This window comes from Scomber scombrus, chromosome 6 (genome assembly GCF_963691925.1).
Source record: "Scomber scombrus chromosome 6, fScoSco1.1, whole genome shotgun sequence".
Classification (NCBI taxonomy): Eukaryota; Metazoa; Chordata; class Actinopteri; order Scombriformes; family Scombridae; genus Scomber; species Scomber scombrus.
Window position 1 is genome coordinate 9,845,999 of NC_084975.1, and position 15,995 is coordinate 9,861,993.

The 15,995-nt window shown below is 44.6% G+C and overlaps 1 protein-coding gene across 2 annotated transcripts in view; it reads right to left on the bottom strand.

Moving 5' to 3' along the window:
- The window catches only part of LOC133981416 (chromatin remodeling regulator CECR2), a 47,032-nt gene that overhangs the window by 16,788 nt on the left and 14,249 nt on the right, over positions 1 to 15,995 (bottom strand). For both annotated transcript variants that reach the window (XM_062420086.1, XM_062420085.1), the window contains exons 2-3: positions 3,165 to 3,259; positions 103 to 286 (exon numbers count right to left, since the gene is read on the bottom strand). In XM_062420086.1, the coding sequence (XP_062276070.1) occupies positions 103 to 135 (33 nt within the window). In that variant the 5' untranslated portion in view covers positions 136 to 286; positions 3,165 to 3,259. The remainder of the gene's footprint in view (positions 1 to 102; positions 287 to 3,164; positions 3,260 to 15,995) is intronic.

Consider the following 15,995-nt stretch of genomic DNA (forward strand, 5'->3'; position numbering starts at 1 on the left):
CTCCATATGAAAGCTTCCATCATCAGATGGACGTAAACCTTTATGTGCTTTATGCGAGTGTTTCTTGAGTCTTTTGCGCTGATCCCCATAAAAGTGCTGTACCTTGAGCAGATCAAAGACATCAGCAGCATCCATACGGTAGTCGCACAGTCGGTGCAGCAGCTCCACCTGAGTACGAGGAGGGAGATTCTCAAAAGGGCCCTCTCGAAGTGGGTTGGGCTTCCCCTCTTCCAGTTCCCATCTGTAGCTGATGATGTCGTCCAGGTAACGGCTGAACGCCTGGGGGCTAAAGAGGTAAACAGAGAGTAAGAGACAAAAGTGTGATATGTTGTTCAAGACTATATAAAAAAGAAAAAAATCAACACTATGTAAACATTTTTTAAATCAGATAAAATCTTACATAAAAATACTGACAGGTTATTTAGTATACAGCAGCTTTGCTGTGAAAACTTCAAAGTTAAACTTATAACCTGTAAGATCTTGTTCCTTTTTTTTCTTAGTGTGGATTTTCTGTGAGGATTACGGCTTGGTGTTAGTGAGTAAATGAGGGCAGACTATGTGGGTAAGGTCATGTCGTTCCTATATGTGACTTGTGCCTAATCATGTTGTTTTATGTCCTTTTTTATTACGTCAGTTTATTTTGTAACTGATGATTAGATAGATCTGGGTAGACTAATTCAATGTAAAGTCATTTGAAACATACTTGTGATAAGCTAGTTAAATAGAAGATGTAAAATTTGATTACAAAACTTTAATTTCTGCAAATATTTAGCGACTAATTGAAGCCACTAACATTTAGATTATTCTACTTTTTAAATCATTAATATACGTTAGATACACATTCATAGCTGTTCAAGAAGTCATAAGAAACATAAATTCTGTAAAAACTCCAATAAGATTTTTATTTATCAAACAATAACCCCAAAAAAAACCCAATACAGACTGAAGGTTTTTTCCAGTTGATTGAGATCTGTCAGTACTGATAAACCCAACCAATTCAACTGCAAATGCTGTTCTGAAAAGTGCAAATTGTAAAGCCAGCTCAATATGTTTCAATATCAACTAGTGCACCATTGTAATACATAACCGTGGAAACAAATGGTTTAAACTACCATAGTGGCTGTAGAGACAGAGGAGGTGGGGCTGAAAATAAAAAGACTAGTTTTCTTTCAATGGGAATGGGGTTGTATCTCTGCTATGAGTGGGAGCTGGTAAATAAACGTTGGTTCCGGTTCAGGTCTAGCCGATTAATCTGTACCTTTCAGTTCCAACTCAGATGAACAGAACAAGGGGCTTGGGGCAGGGGTGAGCATCTATGCAACAGCGCAGAGAAAGAGGGACAGAAAAAAAATGGCTTATCTTGAAAGCACAGTGTGCACTTTTCACACAGCTGCAGGGCCCCCCCCCCTCCCTTCTCACTACCCCATCTCTCTCCTCCTTTCTGTCCCTCGTTCTCTTCTCCAACATCATCCCTCCCTCCTTTCCCCCGCTCCGGCAGAGCGTTTAACGCGTGCGGATGAAAAGGGCAGCTCTGTGAAAGGCCAGTGCTGAGCAGCCACCCCCAGGATGCCAGCGCCTGTCCAGTCCAATAAAGCAGGTTGTCCTCCTGTTACCGGCTGCCTGGGTGGAAAAACTGGATCATTCCTGCCTCTCTGTTTGTCAGTTCACTGGTACCACTATGCTACTTGCTGATGATGGGCTACAGTAAGAGGTGTACAGAGGGGAAGCCCCTTGAGACACATTACACATCATCTTTGGATTTGAATATCAACCTCTGGTACATACTCACTTTCTCCTATTATTAGTAGGTAGTATGTAGGAGAGAAAAGTTTTAGTGGCTGTGCTTTTTTAAAATATCCAAGCAGTGGTAGGACATTATTTCACCACAAACCTTGAGTCACCATATAGTGAGTAAATTCTGACTCCTCAGCGAGTCACTGACTGACTCACTTCCTGCGAAGCTGGTGGCATGGTATGACTAAGTTGAAGTAGATGGAAATATTGGTTTTATCTTGACATCTACAGATCAAACTAAATGTTAATTGATTATTTTCCATGGTGCCGCAGATTTGTTATTCAAAAACTGCCAGAGATGCTTCCACTCACCGTTTTGTTATTTTTGGCTCCAAAGCCAAGTTTACCCTCACTAGATACTGTAGTACTGTATTAAAGCTCAAGAAACAGGAGGATACAGATATTATTTGCTTATTGTCCTCCTTCCATACTAACTCAAAATATTCTGGGCCAAATAATTTTTTCGATGTAACACTGTTTTTAAGTAGCAGTAAGTGTGCAGTATCTAAAGCATGAAGGGCAAGATCCAATGTAACAGTAAAGAAACTTTGGGACACAAAAAAATGGGGCAGTAAACAATAAAAGTAGATTTTTGGTATGTTAGAGAATGAGATCATTTAATGTGGATACTTTTTTGTGCCAACCAAAATGTGTAACAAGTGTCAAAAACTGTCTGGTACCCGTGTCTGCTCAAATCTTGCTTTTTGATCAGATAGTTCATGATTTATATATACGCATTTTTTCATTCTGATTCAGGCAAAGTTCTTATATAGCAGCTTATGTTTATACAACATGCAGAATTGTAGCTTATTTTGTTTTTAAGAATTTTTTTTTTCCTGTAGAAAAGCATGTACATATTTCTCACTGTAAGGCATCGAAACTGATTCGTTATCGATCAGTACTAAAACAAAAGGTGTCATATCAGTAACACATTGGTATCTTGAGTCATGCTTCCTGTAGTAGTAGTTCCTGTTATAGTTTTAGTGAGCTGAACAGAATGTTTTCTTTAGCTTACTTACTGTCAATATTATGGTCCATGATTTATGTTTCGTGGACTATTAAGTGATTGGTACTTTTTTTTTTTTGTTGAAAGGCAATTACCTTACAGTGCTGAAACCCAAAGGAGACCCTGAAAATGAAGTACATTTAGATTGAACTGTAAACTTTGTATAACTTGCCATCACTACGGCATCTTTTGAAACTGGTCAGCTGTCATTTTTATCTGTGCCTGTGTTTCAAGATCAGTACAACTTCTCCTTCAGCCATGACTCATATGCCAAGTAGATGCCATCACACAAACAGACACCCTGTCACATTTATTTTACACAGAATAGTCAAAATGCTAGAAGGTCTTTGGATTTGAAACTTACGTGATGTCGGTGCGCTGGTAACATCCCTGCAACAGACACGCGATGAGGTCCCCGAGAAAGTCCAAGTCCTGCTCTGACAGGGCTTTCTCCAACTCCTAGACACACACAACAAAGAAGAGTAGGGTGTAAAAATCAGACAGTGTACAGGTGAGCAACTTTGCAAATACTTTTACTTAACAGACTAAAGATATAAAGACTAAAGGTGCCACAGCTCGGTTTCAAAATGAAGGAACCAAAAGAGTTCACATGGTAAGTTTTCAATGAGGCAAAGAGGGAAAAAAGTTAATGTTTGTGTCATCATGGAAGTAAACCGACTACATCAGACGATGTACCCCAAGAATAGGGTACTATTTCTCATTAGAGCTCGACATTGGTGGTATCAGTGTGAGGTAAAACTGGCAGAGGTCGACGGTGGGGGGGATGATTGGAATTTGCAAGTTGTCCGATTAGGGCTTCTTGGGTTTGCCAGTGGCTCTTTGGCTGGAGCTGAGGTTCAAGTTCAGCCATGACCCCTCTCCTGCCTGGCATTGTGTTTCAGCCATTGAGGTTTTATGAAGCGGCAGTAACCGGCAGAGCAAACTCTAAAAGACCTGAAAGCACCAAGGAGAGATGGCAGGCAGGCAGCAAGGGGCCTGGAGCTGCGACACAGCCGTGCCCCCTCCTCCCCTCTCCTCTCCTCTCCTCTGCTCTGCTGACCAACTAAGGCGCAGCACCCCACACGGCTTCCCAGCATACAACTCTCTACCCAACGATACCCAAAGGCTCTGGAGTAGAACAGGAGCCGAGAGAAAGAGGGAACAGGAGGCTGAGAGAGCAGAAATGCAAATGCAAAGTGCTCCATCAGCCAAGTGTCCATTTCACTTACAGCCCCTTTTTGCACAATGCAAAGCAGCTCCTTAGGACTGAAACCCAACCAGTCGTTCTTCAAAAAAAGAAAAAAAAAAGAAGAAAAAAAGAAGAAAACAAACACAACTGCCTGCAGCTGACCACTCCTTATCCCTGCTAGTCCATACTCTCTCACTAACAGCACATCCAAACTCTTTCTTTGTGTTGCTCTGGTCTGGGTGGTATCCTCTCCTCAAGGAAGAGGATGCACGTTCCATTATTGTGCGCTCAATCGTCTCTCTTCAGTCTGCTCCTCTCTAGAGGGACCCGGTGAGCTCAGGGGTCGCAAAAGGTCAGCGTACACACCTCCTAGCCATGAAGAACGACGGAAACCAGGAGCCGACAAGTCAGCGCGATGAAAAATAGGAGGGGAGGGACAGAAAGGAGATTGAGAAAGAAGTTGAAAAACAGGATAAGAAGAATGTTTCTAGGTTGGAGAAGAAAAGAGCGTATGGGGAGAAAAGTCAAGACAGAATGCTCCTGCTTCTGACTCATCCCGCTATAGAAACATACGAGAAAGGCAGGTTTGATGATGGGAGATAAAAACCAAGTCCCGTGATTCAAGGAAACACTTCATTAAGTTTTATGAACACATTTAATGAGCAATTTATGAGCCTACAGATCACCAATGCTCACACTGGAAAAATTAGACATTTTCTACTGGCTCTCAGAAATAATTCAACAACAACTCTTAAACAGGAGGACCTGAGGTTATCGGATTTCATGTCAATTGTCAAAAGGTAACAAAGCAAACACAAGCGGGCTTTCACAAAATACTGTTAAAATGAAAATAAAAGATCTGAAGATATTCCAGGCTTGAATCTGACGCTGGCTTGCAGTGCGCATCACAATAAATGGAAGACGGATCAATTTCCTGTCAAACAACAACCGGGTTTCTCTGTTTGTAACTTCACACGTTGAGACTGCTGATGAGTGACAGCTTTAAGATTGAGTGTGTGCTTCTAAGGACGATCTCTAAAATAAGTCTGGGGCTCCTACATTAACTATCCTCCTAAACTGTGATACTGTAAAGTGTACACCTGTTCTAAGAGAAGCAACAAACAGTCTTCCTGAAGGACTGAACAGTTGCTCGAGCTAGCACATGTGTCACGGCTCGTTCACATGTACATAATGTCATCCAGCTGGAGAGCTCTGTCGTGGCCATGAGCTCTGATCATTAAGAGGATAGTAGGATTGTGTGTGTGTGTGTGTGTGTGTGTGTGTGTGTCTGTGTGTACAAGTGCATGTGTACAGGATCCTGAGAGATCCTGTGTCACGCTCTCTTCTACTTCCTGGTCTCCTCTCGAGTCTCTGGGCCGGAGTGAGCTTTGATCACGCTTCGAAAAAGCTGGGTGGGTGGGTGTGGGCGCGGCCAGTGGAATAGCGCAGAGTTGAGAACGGCACCAGTAGAGTGAAGGGCTCGCTACAGCCGAGCTGAGCAGAACAGCCCCTGGATTAACACCGCTCTGCTCCGCCTTTGAAGTGCCACACGGCATCTCAGATGGCAGAGGGAAGGGGGAATTAATGTGGTGTGCGTGCCCTTTCTTCAGCCATCCATCCCAGCCAGCTGACCCTTCTGTAGGCTCAGTGCTAACAAACGTTCGGCTTGATGAAGGGTTGCGAAGGACACTCGGCTGCAGCTGGATGTTGACCTGTGGGAACCTTTCCCCCCCTTTCATAAGCGCACACACACGCAAAAAGTAGCCAGCGAACTCTACACTGCAAGGACACAACCCACAACCTTTGGCAGACATCATCAACGACAGACCAAAACACACACTTTTACTGACATTCATTCCTACACGTGTCTCAGCAGAATAAACACGGCACAGTACTTTGGCTGCTTCGCATTAATGATCAATGGGATTCAAAGATAAGCGAGCTGGATAAGTGATAAGCTATGAAGAGTGTAAATCATCAGAGCTGGACTGTCAGATTTATCACTGAGCTGCTGCGGTGAACAAAACGGGCAAAGATTGGAGGGTGAGTCAAGGCTTTAGTCAAAAAGGTGTGTCATCATTCGTAGGCCAGCTCGCAATCAGCAGTTCAGCCTGAAGGTATTTGCCACTTCTTCTCACACGTCTCCCCCGCTGTTTCTCTCTCTGCCTTTCTCACTGGCTTAACCTCTTATTCCTCCCTTCCACACCATTTTCCTCCCCCTGTCCCGCTGCCCAGTGTCTATGAGGGCCTCTGAGGCATTCTATTATTCCCCCGACAACATCCTCGCTCCACTCTTCACCCCACTCTTTTCCACCTCCTTGCTACCCTCTCTCTCTACATGTTTTCCTCTCCTGCCACACTCGTTGACTCCAGCTGAGGACTCTTTGCAGATGTGATTGGCAGATTCTCCCAAAATAATTTGTTGACAATTTACAGGGGGGGGCGGTGGGCGGGGGGGAGAGACTTGAATTGTATGAGGCACTGTCTCACCTACCCATCTATTCAATAGAAACAGAAAACGGTGCAAGAAGTAACACCTGTGGTGACGACACAGCTTGACACTTGTCCTTTTCGCTCTCTCCTGAGGCCCCGCCACACCTCATGGACCTTCACTAACATTAATACAATAAAACAGCTGAATTTAAGCAGGAAAGATAAAAGCTTTGTTCATTCATACATGCGATGCCTTCATATTATTTAACCCTATGTCACACTTCACACACACCACTGATACAACTGAAGTCTTGCTGTTGTACTTATGTAGGTTACATGTGTGTACAAAAAAACTGACAGTATTGAACTTGAGCAGGTAAGTAATGTTGTTAGGTAATTATCGAATTCCAGCTAATGATTACATGTATTAAAAAGGAGGTGTTTACTCTTTCCACGTAGCCATCATATACTATGCAAAAGTTAAGCTCCATTAAAAGTGTAAAACATCCAACCTAATGCAAATGACTTATAACATATGTTCTTGTTCCTTTCTGCACTTTAGCAGGACTACAAATGTCAACACGGCTCGGACGCTGCCTAGCTCTAAACTTCATTTAAACCGACTTCCCGAAAACAGAGGTATTTGATGCAAAGCTAAAGAGGACGATGCTATGTCTTTGTTTGACGTGAGAACCGGGATCGGAAATGTTATGAGACATGATACATTTATCAACTGAGAGAAGGAGAGGACTTTTTAAAGAGATCAAGACATTAAGACTAAACTAATGTAAAAAATAACCCAAACATCCAACAGACTTCGAGGCAGAGTGGATGACCTGCTTTCACAGATAAAAGTGAAATGTGCTTTTCTCAGTGGACAGTAATGGTCCCATCAGAGAGGGAAAATGGAGATAAAATGTGTGTATGCATGCATCTGGCCAACACAGTATGTGAGATAGAAAGAGAAAGGAGGAGGAGGACGGGGGGTTGTCATAAGCAGTGCAGCAGCGCTAGTATCAGCAGCTCCAAGGCTGTGGCAGATCCACAGAGCCTGCAGTATCAGGGGGTTGGCCTCCTGGCTCCCCTCACGGCAGACACTTTCCATGCCACTGCCGTTAACAGCTCCACTGGGGTCTGTATCACCAACAGTTGGAGGATGTGTGCGGGGTTAGCCGGAGGGGGAAGGGAGGCCTGTTTGTTGTGTAAAAGGCTCCTCTCTTCCTCTCCTTTGCTTCTTTCTTTATTTCTTCCTCCCCCACTCCCCTCCCACTTTCAGCTCACACATGGTTCCTCCAGGAGCCATCATCTGACAACACCCTCCACCCCCACACGTAACCACCTCCTGCCACATGACAAACATGCACACACAGCCGTATTACCACAGGAAAACGCCCTCGCATCCTCAGGATGTACCGTTCATCTGATCATCAGAGGAAACATCAAGATATTTGAGTTTCTGCCAGACACATCTGACTGACGCATCAAAACAAGCACTAGTTGGCTCATTTGCCTGATTAGTTATTATTTACAACATGCCTGTTCGAGTCAGAGTGGAAAGGTTTGTCCTCCGCACCTGTTTCAACGAGCATTTTGACACATTCAAACAGTTAGAGCTTGGAGGCGCTGACACCGTTTGCTCATGAACACACGTGAACAGGAAGACTGACTGCAGGTTGCTCTGAATGAGCTGTATGACCATGAAGGAAAGGAAGAACAGTGACACACGCTAAAAATAGCTCATAAACTTCACAACTGGAAGGTCAGTTTCAACTTTCAGCTGAGTTTTATTATAGTGTCACTGTCAGGGCCAGGTGGGACAGGTGGCCGGGCTGTGGAGAGGCGTAGTGGAGGAGAGATCGTTGGGGGGTCGGTGGGCGAGGGGGGGTGTGAGGAATGGACTGTGGACAGATCCTTCCTGAGCCAAGCTCTGTCCAGACGGACGGAGACCCTTAGCCTTGGCCTAGCTCGCCAGCTATGTGGGTGATGATCATTAAGCGCAGGAGACGGGAGGCCACCCAGTGCAGCAGTAGCGCCTCTTTTACCTCTACTGCCAGCCCTGAAGAAACCACATCATCAGCTTCCTCATATAAAAGGGGAGCTTCCTGCTTCTGCTGACATCCCAGTGGTCCTATTCTCTTCCTAAATAAACATGCACCACCATATATACATGCACACACATACAAAAAACAGATGATAAAATTCAGCCTGGTAACAAAAAGCTTCTGACCGATGTTGTCGCACATGGTGGAGAGAGGAGTCTTCAAATGGAGAAAACAACATGAAGCTGATGGTTTGCCGGCTCAGAGGGGAAACACACAGACGTATATATGAGGAGGAACTGCTACTGAGGAGTAAGTGCTGCTGAGGAGGAACTGCTACTTTCCAAAATGTACGTGAAACTCGGAAGACGCTCCATTTAAAAATGTTGTGATATGCTGAGATAACGGGTGGTTTACAGACACCGACACCTCTGGCTCGGTAGCACGTTCCAACAAACTAAACTAGCTGTGTTGAGAAGTGTCAAAGCTAAAAAATACTGACTAATACAAGTTTTTTTGGCGTCAAAGGAAGCTGGAGCGAACACAAGGAAAGTGTTCCTTCTAGTTAAGCTAAACTAAGCAGTTATTCTCAGATTGTACTCCATAAGAATGACAGCCAGCAGGCGACTGTCTGCGGTCCGTGCTGTTCAACGCAACATTTATCAGGAGGCGTGAGGTGACAAAGTGTTTGTCGGCTGCCGCACTTTGAAGTCAGCCTGTTGTGCCAAGGTCCTGACATTCCCAAACAGCAGTGCAACAGCTCCAAAGACACCCAGCAGGTATTCAGACGTGAAAACGGCCCCGCTGCTGTTGTTAAAACAATACAGGGGACGGCATTGGTGGGAGCGTAGCGCTTCAAGTGCTGTGAGGAAGGAGACGTCTAGGAAATCTAGTTTAAGCAACTAATCAGTGAATTTGAAAGCAGATGACAAAATGCGACACAGTAATTTATAAGTGTAACAACATGGAGTTTTTTCCCCCCCTGCAATCCATGTTGTAGGCAGAATGTGTGCCCTCCACCCCAAAACACACCCCTCCTCTGCAGCCCTCAGGCGACTCTGCAGCCCTCAGGCGACTCTGCAGCCAGCGTCGCTCTGAAAACTTCACATCAGACTTCTGTTGGAACATTGTTGACACTCCCTCCCTCTCTACTTGTTCTCCCTTTCCCTCCATCTGTTTTTATAAGGACAAAAATAAACATGTTCCAGTATAAAATCACTCTTCTCATCTCTGCTTCCCGACTGACTGCGATCATGGAGAGTGAGATAGAAACGGCGGAGGGATGCCGCCCCAGACTGGAGACAGAGAGAGGGAACCATGGGGAGCTGCGACAATGGAGCCGGCTGAAACAAACCCCAGTGTATGTGCCCCTCTGCCTCCCCCCTCTGTGCACACGCTCCCCATGTGAAACCATCTGATGCATGTACTGCTGCTCTCACTTGTCAATCACAACTGGGGGGGGGAGGGGCAGCTGCCTCTTACAAAGCCCCCCTCACAGTGCATGCGAGGGAGGGTATACAAAAAACAAAACAAAAAAAGACATGCAAAAAGGTTCTTGATGTTGGAGGGGTACTCCTAGAGTGTGAAAACATTTTTTGGGGCTTTGTGAGTGTCAGAGGTTGGTGTCTGTGAGGCATTAAGAGAGGCAGAGCTGGGGATGTGTCAGTGGGTGGGATAGAGAGAAAGAAAAGAAAAAAGGGGATGCAAGGGATGAGTGAACAGTGCAGATCTGGGATGAGAGAAGATGATTGTTGTGGTGTGGAGGGGATACAAACACCTCAGAGGAGGTTAAGTAGCCCCAAACACGATTTAAGTCACCAACCACTAATCTGGATGATGACTGTGAAGGTCAATGCAAAAACAAACACTCCCAAAACAACACTTAACTTAACTTAACTTAACAACACTTCGGCTCTCCTTGCCGTCGTCATAGCATGCAGAGGCTTGCTACTGTGATATCCTGCCACACATCTTCACCACAGCCGTCCTTAGCCCTCACATCAAAGCCTCCTATTTGAGACAGGCAGCATGCATTAGGTGACTGCTATCTGCAGTTATAATCCACAGAAACTGGGAATCAGCAACAGTCTGTGTGAAGACGGGCCACGATGGAGCAACACTTAAGCCTTGATCCTATCCGCCATGTTAATCGATTTGCTCTCCAGACAACAGGAACACGGACATGCTCGCAGGCAGCTTGCTCTCACTTATTTACCAGATTTTGGGGCTAAACCTTCTTTTACAATCACACTCGGGGCATTAATAAAAAATAAAAAAAAAGGAGCCCCCGCTCCCCAGAAGGAGCAGCGGCTAGCACCCAGTCGGAGTGGAGAGCCTCCACCCTCCAGGGGGAAGGGAAAGAAAGAACCACCATCTGGGGTTTAGTCATGGTGATGCCAGGGGCTGCTGGGGCTCAAGAAGGGGATGGGGTAGAGGGGATGGCAATGAGGATGGAGTTTGGGTAGAGGTACACAATGGCAGACTGGTCCTTAGACATGCTGAGACCGTCAAGGCCCTCCACACCCACACAGGTGTTTGTAATTACTCTAATTAGACTACTTTTGCCCTTACTGTCTAGTCAGGTTAAAGTTGGGTGGAGCTACTGATAATGGTTTAAACTGTCCCTCCCTAACAGGTGCAAGGAAAGTAAAAAGTGAAGGAGGGTCAATCAAGCACAGTCCGTACGCCCACACACACACACCCAAACACAAACACAGACACACACACACGCATACAACACAACACAGAGAAGTCTAATCAGGCAATGTACTTTAAAACATCTGTGTGGGTGTGGATTGAACAGTTAAGGATGTACGAAGGAGAAACCTCACCGCTCCTCCAAAACATATCCGCTAATTTGGTGTTTTAATGATGGTGGTGGAGAGTGCTGTCAAAACTGGGCTTGATTGGATGTTAATTTCTTAATTGCAGCATGCGGTGCACCTGTGTGGAAGCGTCTGCATTTATTATGTTCCTCCACTCATTTATTCAGGTTTTTATTTCAGTAGATTTTAGAGACTTAAATCAATGCAAAAGTACACTGAAGCTGTTCTAGTGGCACAACACCTTACTAAAGACACATTATGTTGGTTTTTCCCTTTAATATGTCGCCTACCTGTACATCTGTCCTTTACCAGGTTAAAGACAAAATGAAAGCGATCGTGGCAACAGAAAACAGAAGTACTTGTCAGATAGTCGAACGGCTTCAAAAACCCAACCACTTCATACAGTGATTGGCAGGGTTTGAACTTCTCTCTGAAGATCTTTTTTTCCTTTACACAATTGTTTCACGTGTCCTTCCAGGAGATACTGTCTGAAAAGGACTGCAGTCATTCCCACATTAAAACGCTTCTCCCCATCATCTCACTCCACCTTTAAGTGTGACCATCTATAAACATTTTTGCCTTCCAAAATGGTCAGACGACACATCGCACAAAATAAAATACTTTTCTAGCATAACGTAGCTGTCAGGCTTCAACGTTCTGGCAATGTTCGTTTTTCACAGTCACGGTGAACTAGGACAGTTGATGTGAGCCATCATTAATGAAATTAATAACACCTGTTCATTTCCCACTATGAAAAGTCAAAAGCTCGTTTCAGACACGCACCTCTTAGGGTAGGTCTCATGATAGCTAAACAAGCACCTGAGTAACTTTTACATATGAAAACACTGACACTGTGAACAGGGCTCAAATATCTGCTGACCAATCACGTCACCAACGATGGCAACCAATTGAAAATAAAGATACAAATAATCCAGATTAACCAATTGCAAACAATTGGTTAACAACACAATTGAACAAATCCACTGAATCACATGATGCAAAATAAAAAATAAATTGTTAAAAACTGAACGATATTTGGTTTCTATATAATTGTTGTTACATAAATAATGTAAAAAGTAACAATGACACTCCCAGGATCTTTGAGGTACCAGTACTGATGACAGACGCTGCTGAAATATCACTGACCAGAGTGACGTGACGATGTCTTTAAATACCTGATCGGGGGGGGGTGATTTGGTGAGGTCACAGTTGTGCTACTTGGGTACAGCGGGTGACTTCCTGTTCACACCAGGGTGGGGATGAGATGCAGCCAAATGTGTATTCTAACAATCTGACTTTAAAATTTAAGGTCAGCCTTAACCCTACCGCATCCCCTTTAAGGTTTACATGTTTGAAAACCTTTGAATTCATTATTGTATTCACACCGAGAAAAAAGTTTTCTAAAATAAAGAGAAACACAGAGGTTGTTTATCTTCAAAAACGATGCGCCGTTTTTACGCCAACATCCTAAAAAAATGTTTCTCCTGCCTACGAGAAAAGTCCCTCCTGTGTGCAACGAAGCAATAGATAACCAGAACGAGGAAACCAGCAGCATATGTCAGCAGATATCACTTTTATTATCTTAGCACGGGACGAGGAAAACTATTTCAGAAAACGTCAAGATGGCCCGGCTGGCTTTGTCAGCTGACTACTGTGTGAACTTTTCCTGCTGTCGTTCTCGCCCAGAGTCTAAACGAAAACTGACAGAAACTAAAACTTCTACTGAGGGGGCGCTTTCACGCCTACAAAAAGCTGTGCTGGTCATGAGTACCTTAAAATTAAATACAGGTACAGACTGAATAGTTATAAATTTCCAACATCTTTTAGCCTATAAACTATTTAATAAAAAACGTCTCAGAGAAGACAGCCGAGTTAAGTCTGAGCTCACAACAAAGATGACGTTGGGCAGCTGATGAAGATACAGGGAATAAACGCGTGTTGATGTGTCAAACAGGCCGCCAGCAGAGCACGGAGCGGGGGCATGGCTGCAACAGAAGTCCTTAGCATGAAAGGTTATGTCTGGCGATGAAGGACACATCATTGAGGGTCCAGCAGCAGCAGCCTGCAGAGTCTCTTGGCTGTGGGATTTCAGGCATCATTTCACAGATAGAGAGCCAAGAAATCAAGCAGGCACCAAAAGCCGGGCGAGGGGGGACAGCCATGGTGACCTCGGGCCTCCTTCCTGCAGGTCACCCTCTCGCTCTTTCATACTAATGTGCTTTTGCTTCCTCGCTCTCCATCTCTAGGACACTTCTCGCCACTTCCCCTCTTTCCCCTTCCCTCCCACTCATTCTTCCTTTCCTCTCCATCTCACCCACTCAACCCCTCTAGTCCACACATATACACACAGACACTCTCTCTCTTTCTCTCCTCTCCTGGCTCGCTGGCTGCCGCCTGAGGAAAGTGGAAACCAGCAACAGTGAAGTGTATCAGCCCAGGAACAATGTGCAAGGGGCTGTTTTGTAAGGCTTGCCAAGGAGACTGAGAGGGGGGGGGGGGGCTCCATTATCACTGACCAGCACCGTAGAGAGACAGAGCAGCCCCGACAGTACCGCAGCAGCACTGTTGGACTGGATCACTGAGTTTGTCAATATCCAGCCTGGTAGCGGTTTCTCAGGGTACAAAAACATTGTGGTCTCAAATGTGGCATTCATTACAAAACCTCCAGTGAGGAAAAGAAACAGGTGTTTGTCTCGCTGACGCCGCTACAGTAGTTATTAAGTCAGTGAGCTCAACCATGCCGACTCATTCATGCTTACTCAGTTTCATATCCTGCAGAAAGGACGAGGTCATACCTCGGTTTGCACAGCAAAACAAAAAACATGATAAGCTTCACTAGCTTTTCACTTTTTTCATGTATCAAACATCTAAACCTCAGACGGGGAACTGTTGTGACAAATGCAATGCATGCAGCGGAGGTATGCGTGCCCACACCCTTCTTACTCATCTCCCAAAGCTGACACCAGAGGGCAAACGCCTCGACACACGTCTAACAAGGAAATATTGTGACATGCACAGTTGGCTGAGGCACTCCGTAGCCACACATTGATCCTTGTTGTCCATAATATTCAGATAGGATGACAACAGCAACCAATATAAGACACTATGTGGACTGATGGCACGTCAGAGATAGTTGACACTAAAGCCTCGGCCTGAGTGAAATCACTCGACGCCCCCCACTCTGTCATGACCAGTGACAGCCATTTCCTGGCCCCCTTTCCAACCCTGATTTTTTTGGGTAATGCAACCCATACACCCAGAGATAGGTGCTGCAACTGGAGCTGACTGACAATCAGCCAACCATTATCACACAAGCTGCCCTTAAAAAGAAGGACTAGAAAATGAAACACTGACTCAACGATTCTCAGGAACCTTGAAGATACAGGTCAAAGCGGAGGTAAAGGAGTGTCAGGCGGAGCTGACAGTGCCCAGGCCAGTTTTTCCTCTTGCTGGTATGTGGCATTAAGTAAAACAAACATGTCTACCCTACAGTTTCCTCCTGTGTCTAAAACAGCAGTCATGTGAACATGTTGGAACCAAATGTGCAGACGACTGCTCTGCATTATCTGAGTGCCAAAAGTCAGAGTGATTTGAGTTTGTGAGTCCACAGAGAGGCAGGACTATGTCTACGGGACAGGACCATGTCAGCGGAGTCCTTTTACACCATCATGTCTGCTGTGTAGGGGACAGACGGTTAGGGCTCTATGATTTCACCCGTAAAACACAGAATATCACAGAATTTGCTCAAATGTGGAGGCAATTTACAAAAATCAGGGTCTCTCTGCTGTTATAAGCATTTTTTTTTCAAAGCATGCAAGCCAAAAAAACAAAAACTATGCAGAGATACCATATTTTGGTGTCATTTATGGGCATGCCTCTGTCAGTTCCTCCACACACACACAGTCATGTCAAAGAGACCCTCTGAGAGGCTAAGTCATCCAAAAAACTGAGGATTTCAACACTAACAGCTAAATTTAGAACAGAGCGATATCCAATTGATTGCTATGAGCCAGGAGAACAACTATCCTTTAAGTTTTGCCAACATACCAACATCAAGCTCAGACGTGAAGCACTTTATTTTACAAAAGCATGAAATGTTTTTTAACAGCTTTGAAGCATTTAATTGATAAAAGACAGTGCAACATTCATCAGATTAATTAATATTAATTGAATTTTGAATATTCTAAATGTTATTCATCCACCACATGATTCTTCCTGGTGATCAAATGTGCTTCAAATGTAAAACACAGATTTCAAAAAATTAAAATGGAAAACACAGACAGAATTTGAGAAAACAAGTAAAAAATGAAATGGGTTTCAAAAGGGCCGTGGTGGTCTGCACCACCACCTTTTTGTAACTTCCTGACACTGGCATCTGTCCAAAAACCTGCTTTATGTGTTGAATGTCCAGGTGCACACAGTTGTAAAAGCAGAGCTCCAAACACTCTGTACACTCTTCTGTGATGATGAGGGGTGCTGTGCTTTCCATGAGGAGACATGAGGAGAGGGACTAAAATCAACCACGGCAGTACAGCACGAGGGACCGTGTTGGACATTACCCTTTTTGAGTACCTGAAAAACTAAACATTACTTCACCCGTGTGTGTAAATATGTGCAGGTGTAGATATTTCAAAAACTCAAAACAAACAGAAAGAGCATTAACATGACAAATTCTGATCCAGGTGGCTCTTAACTCTGATTGAGCTCTT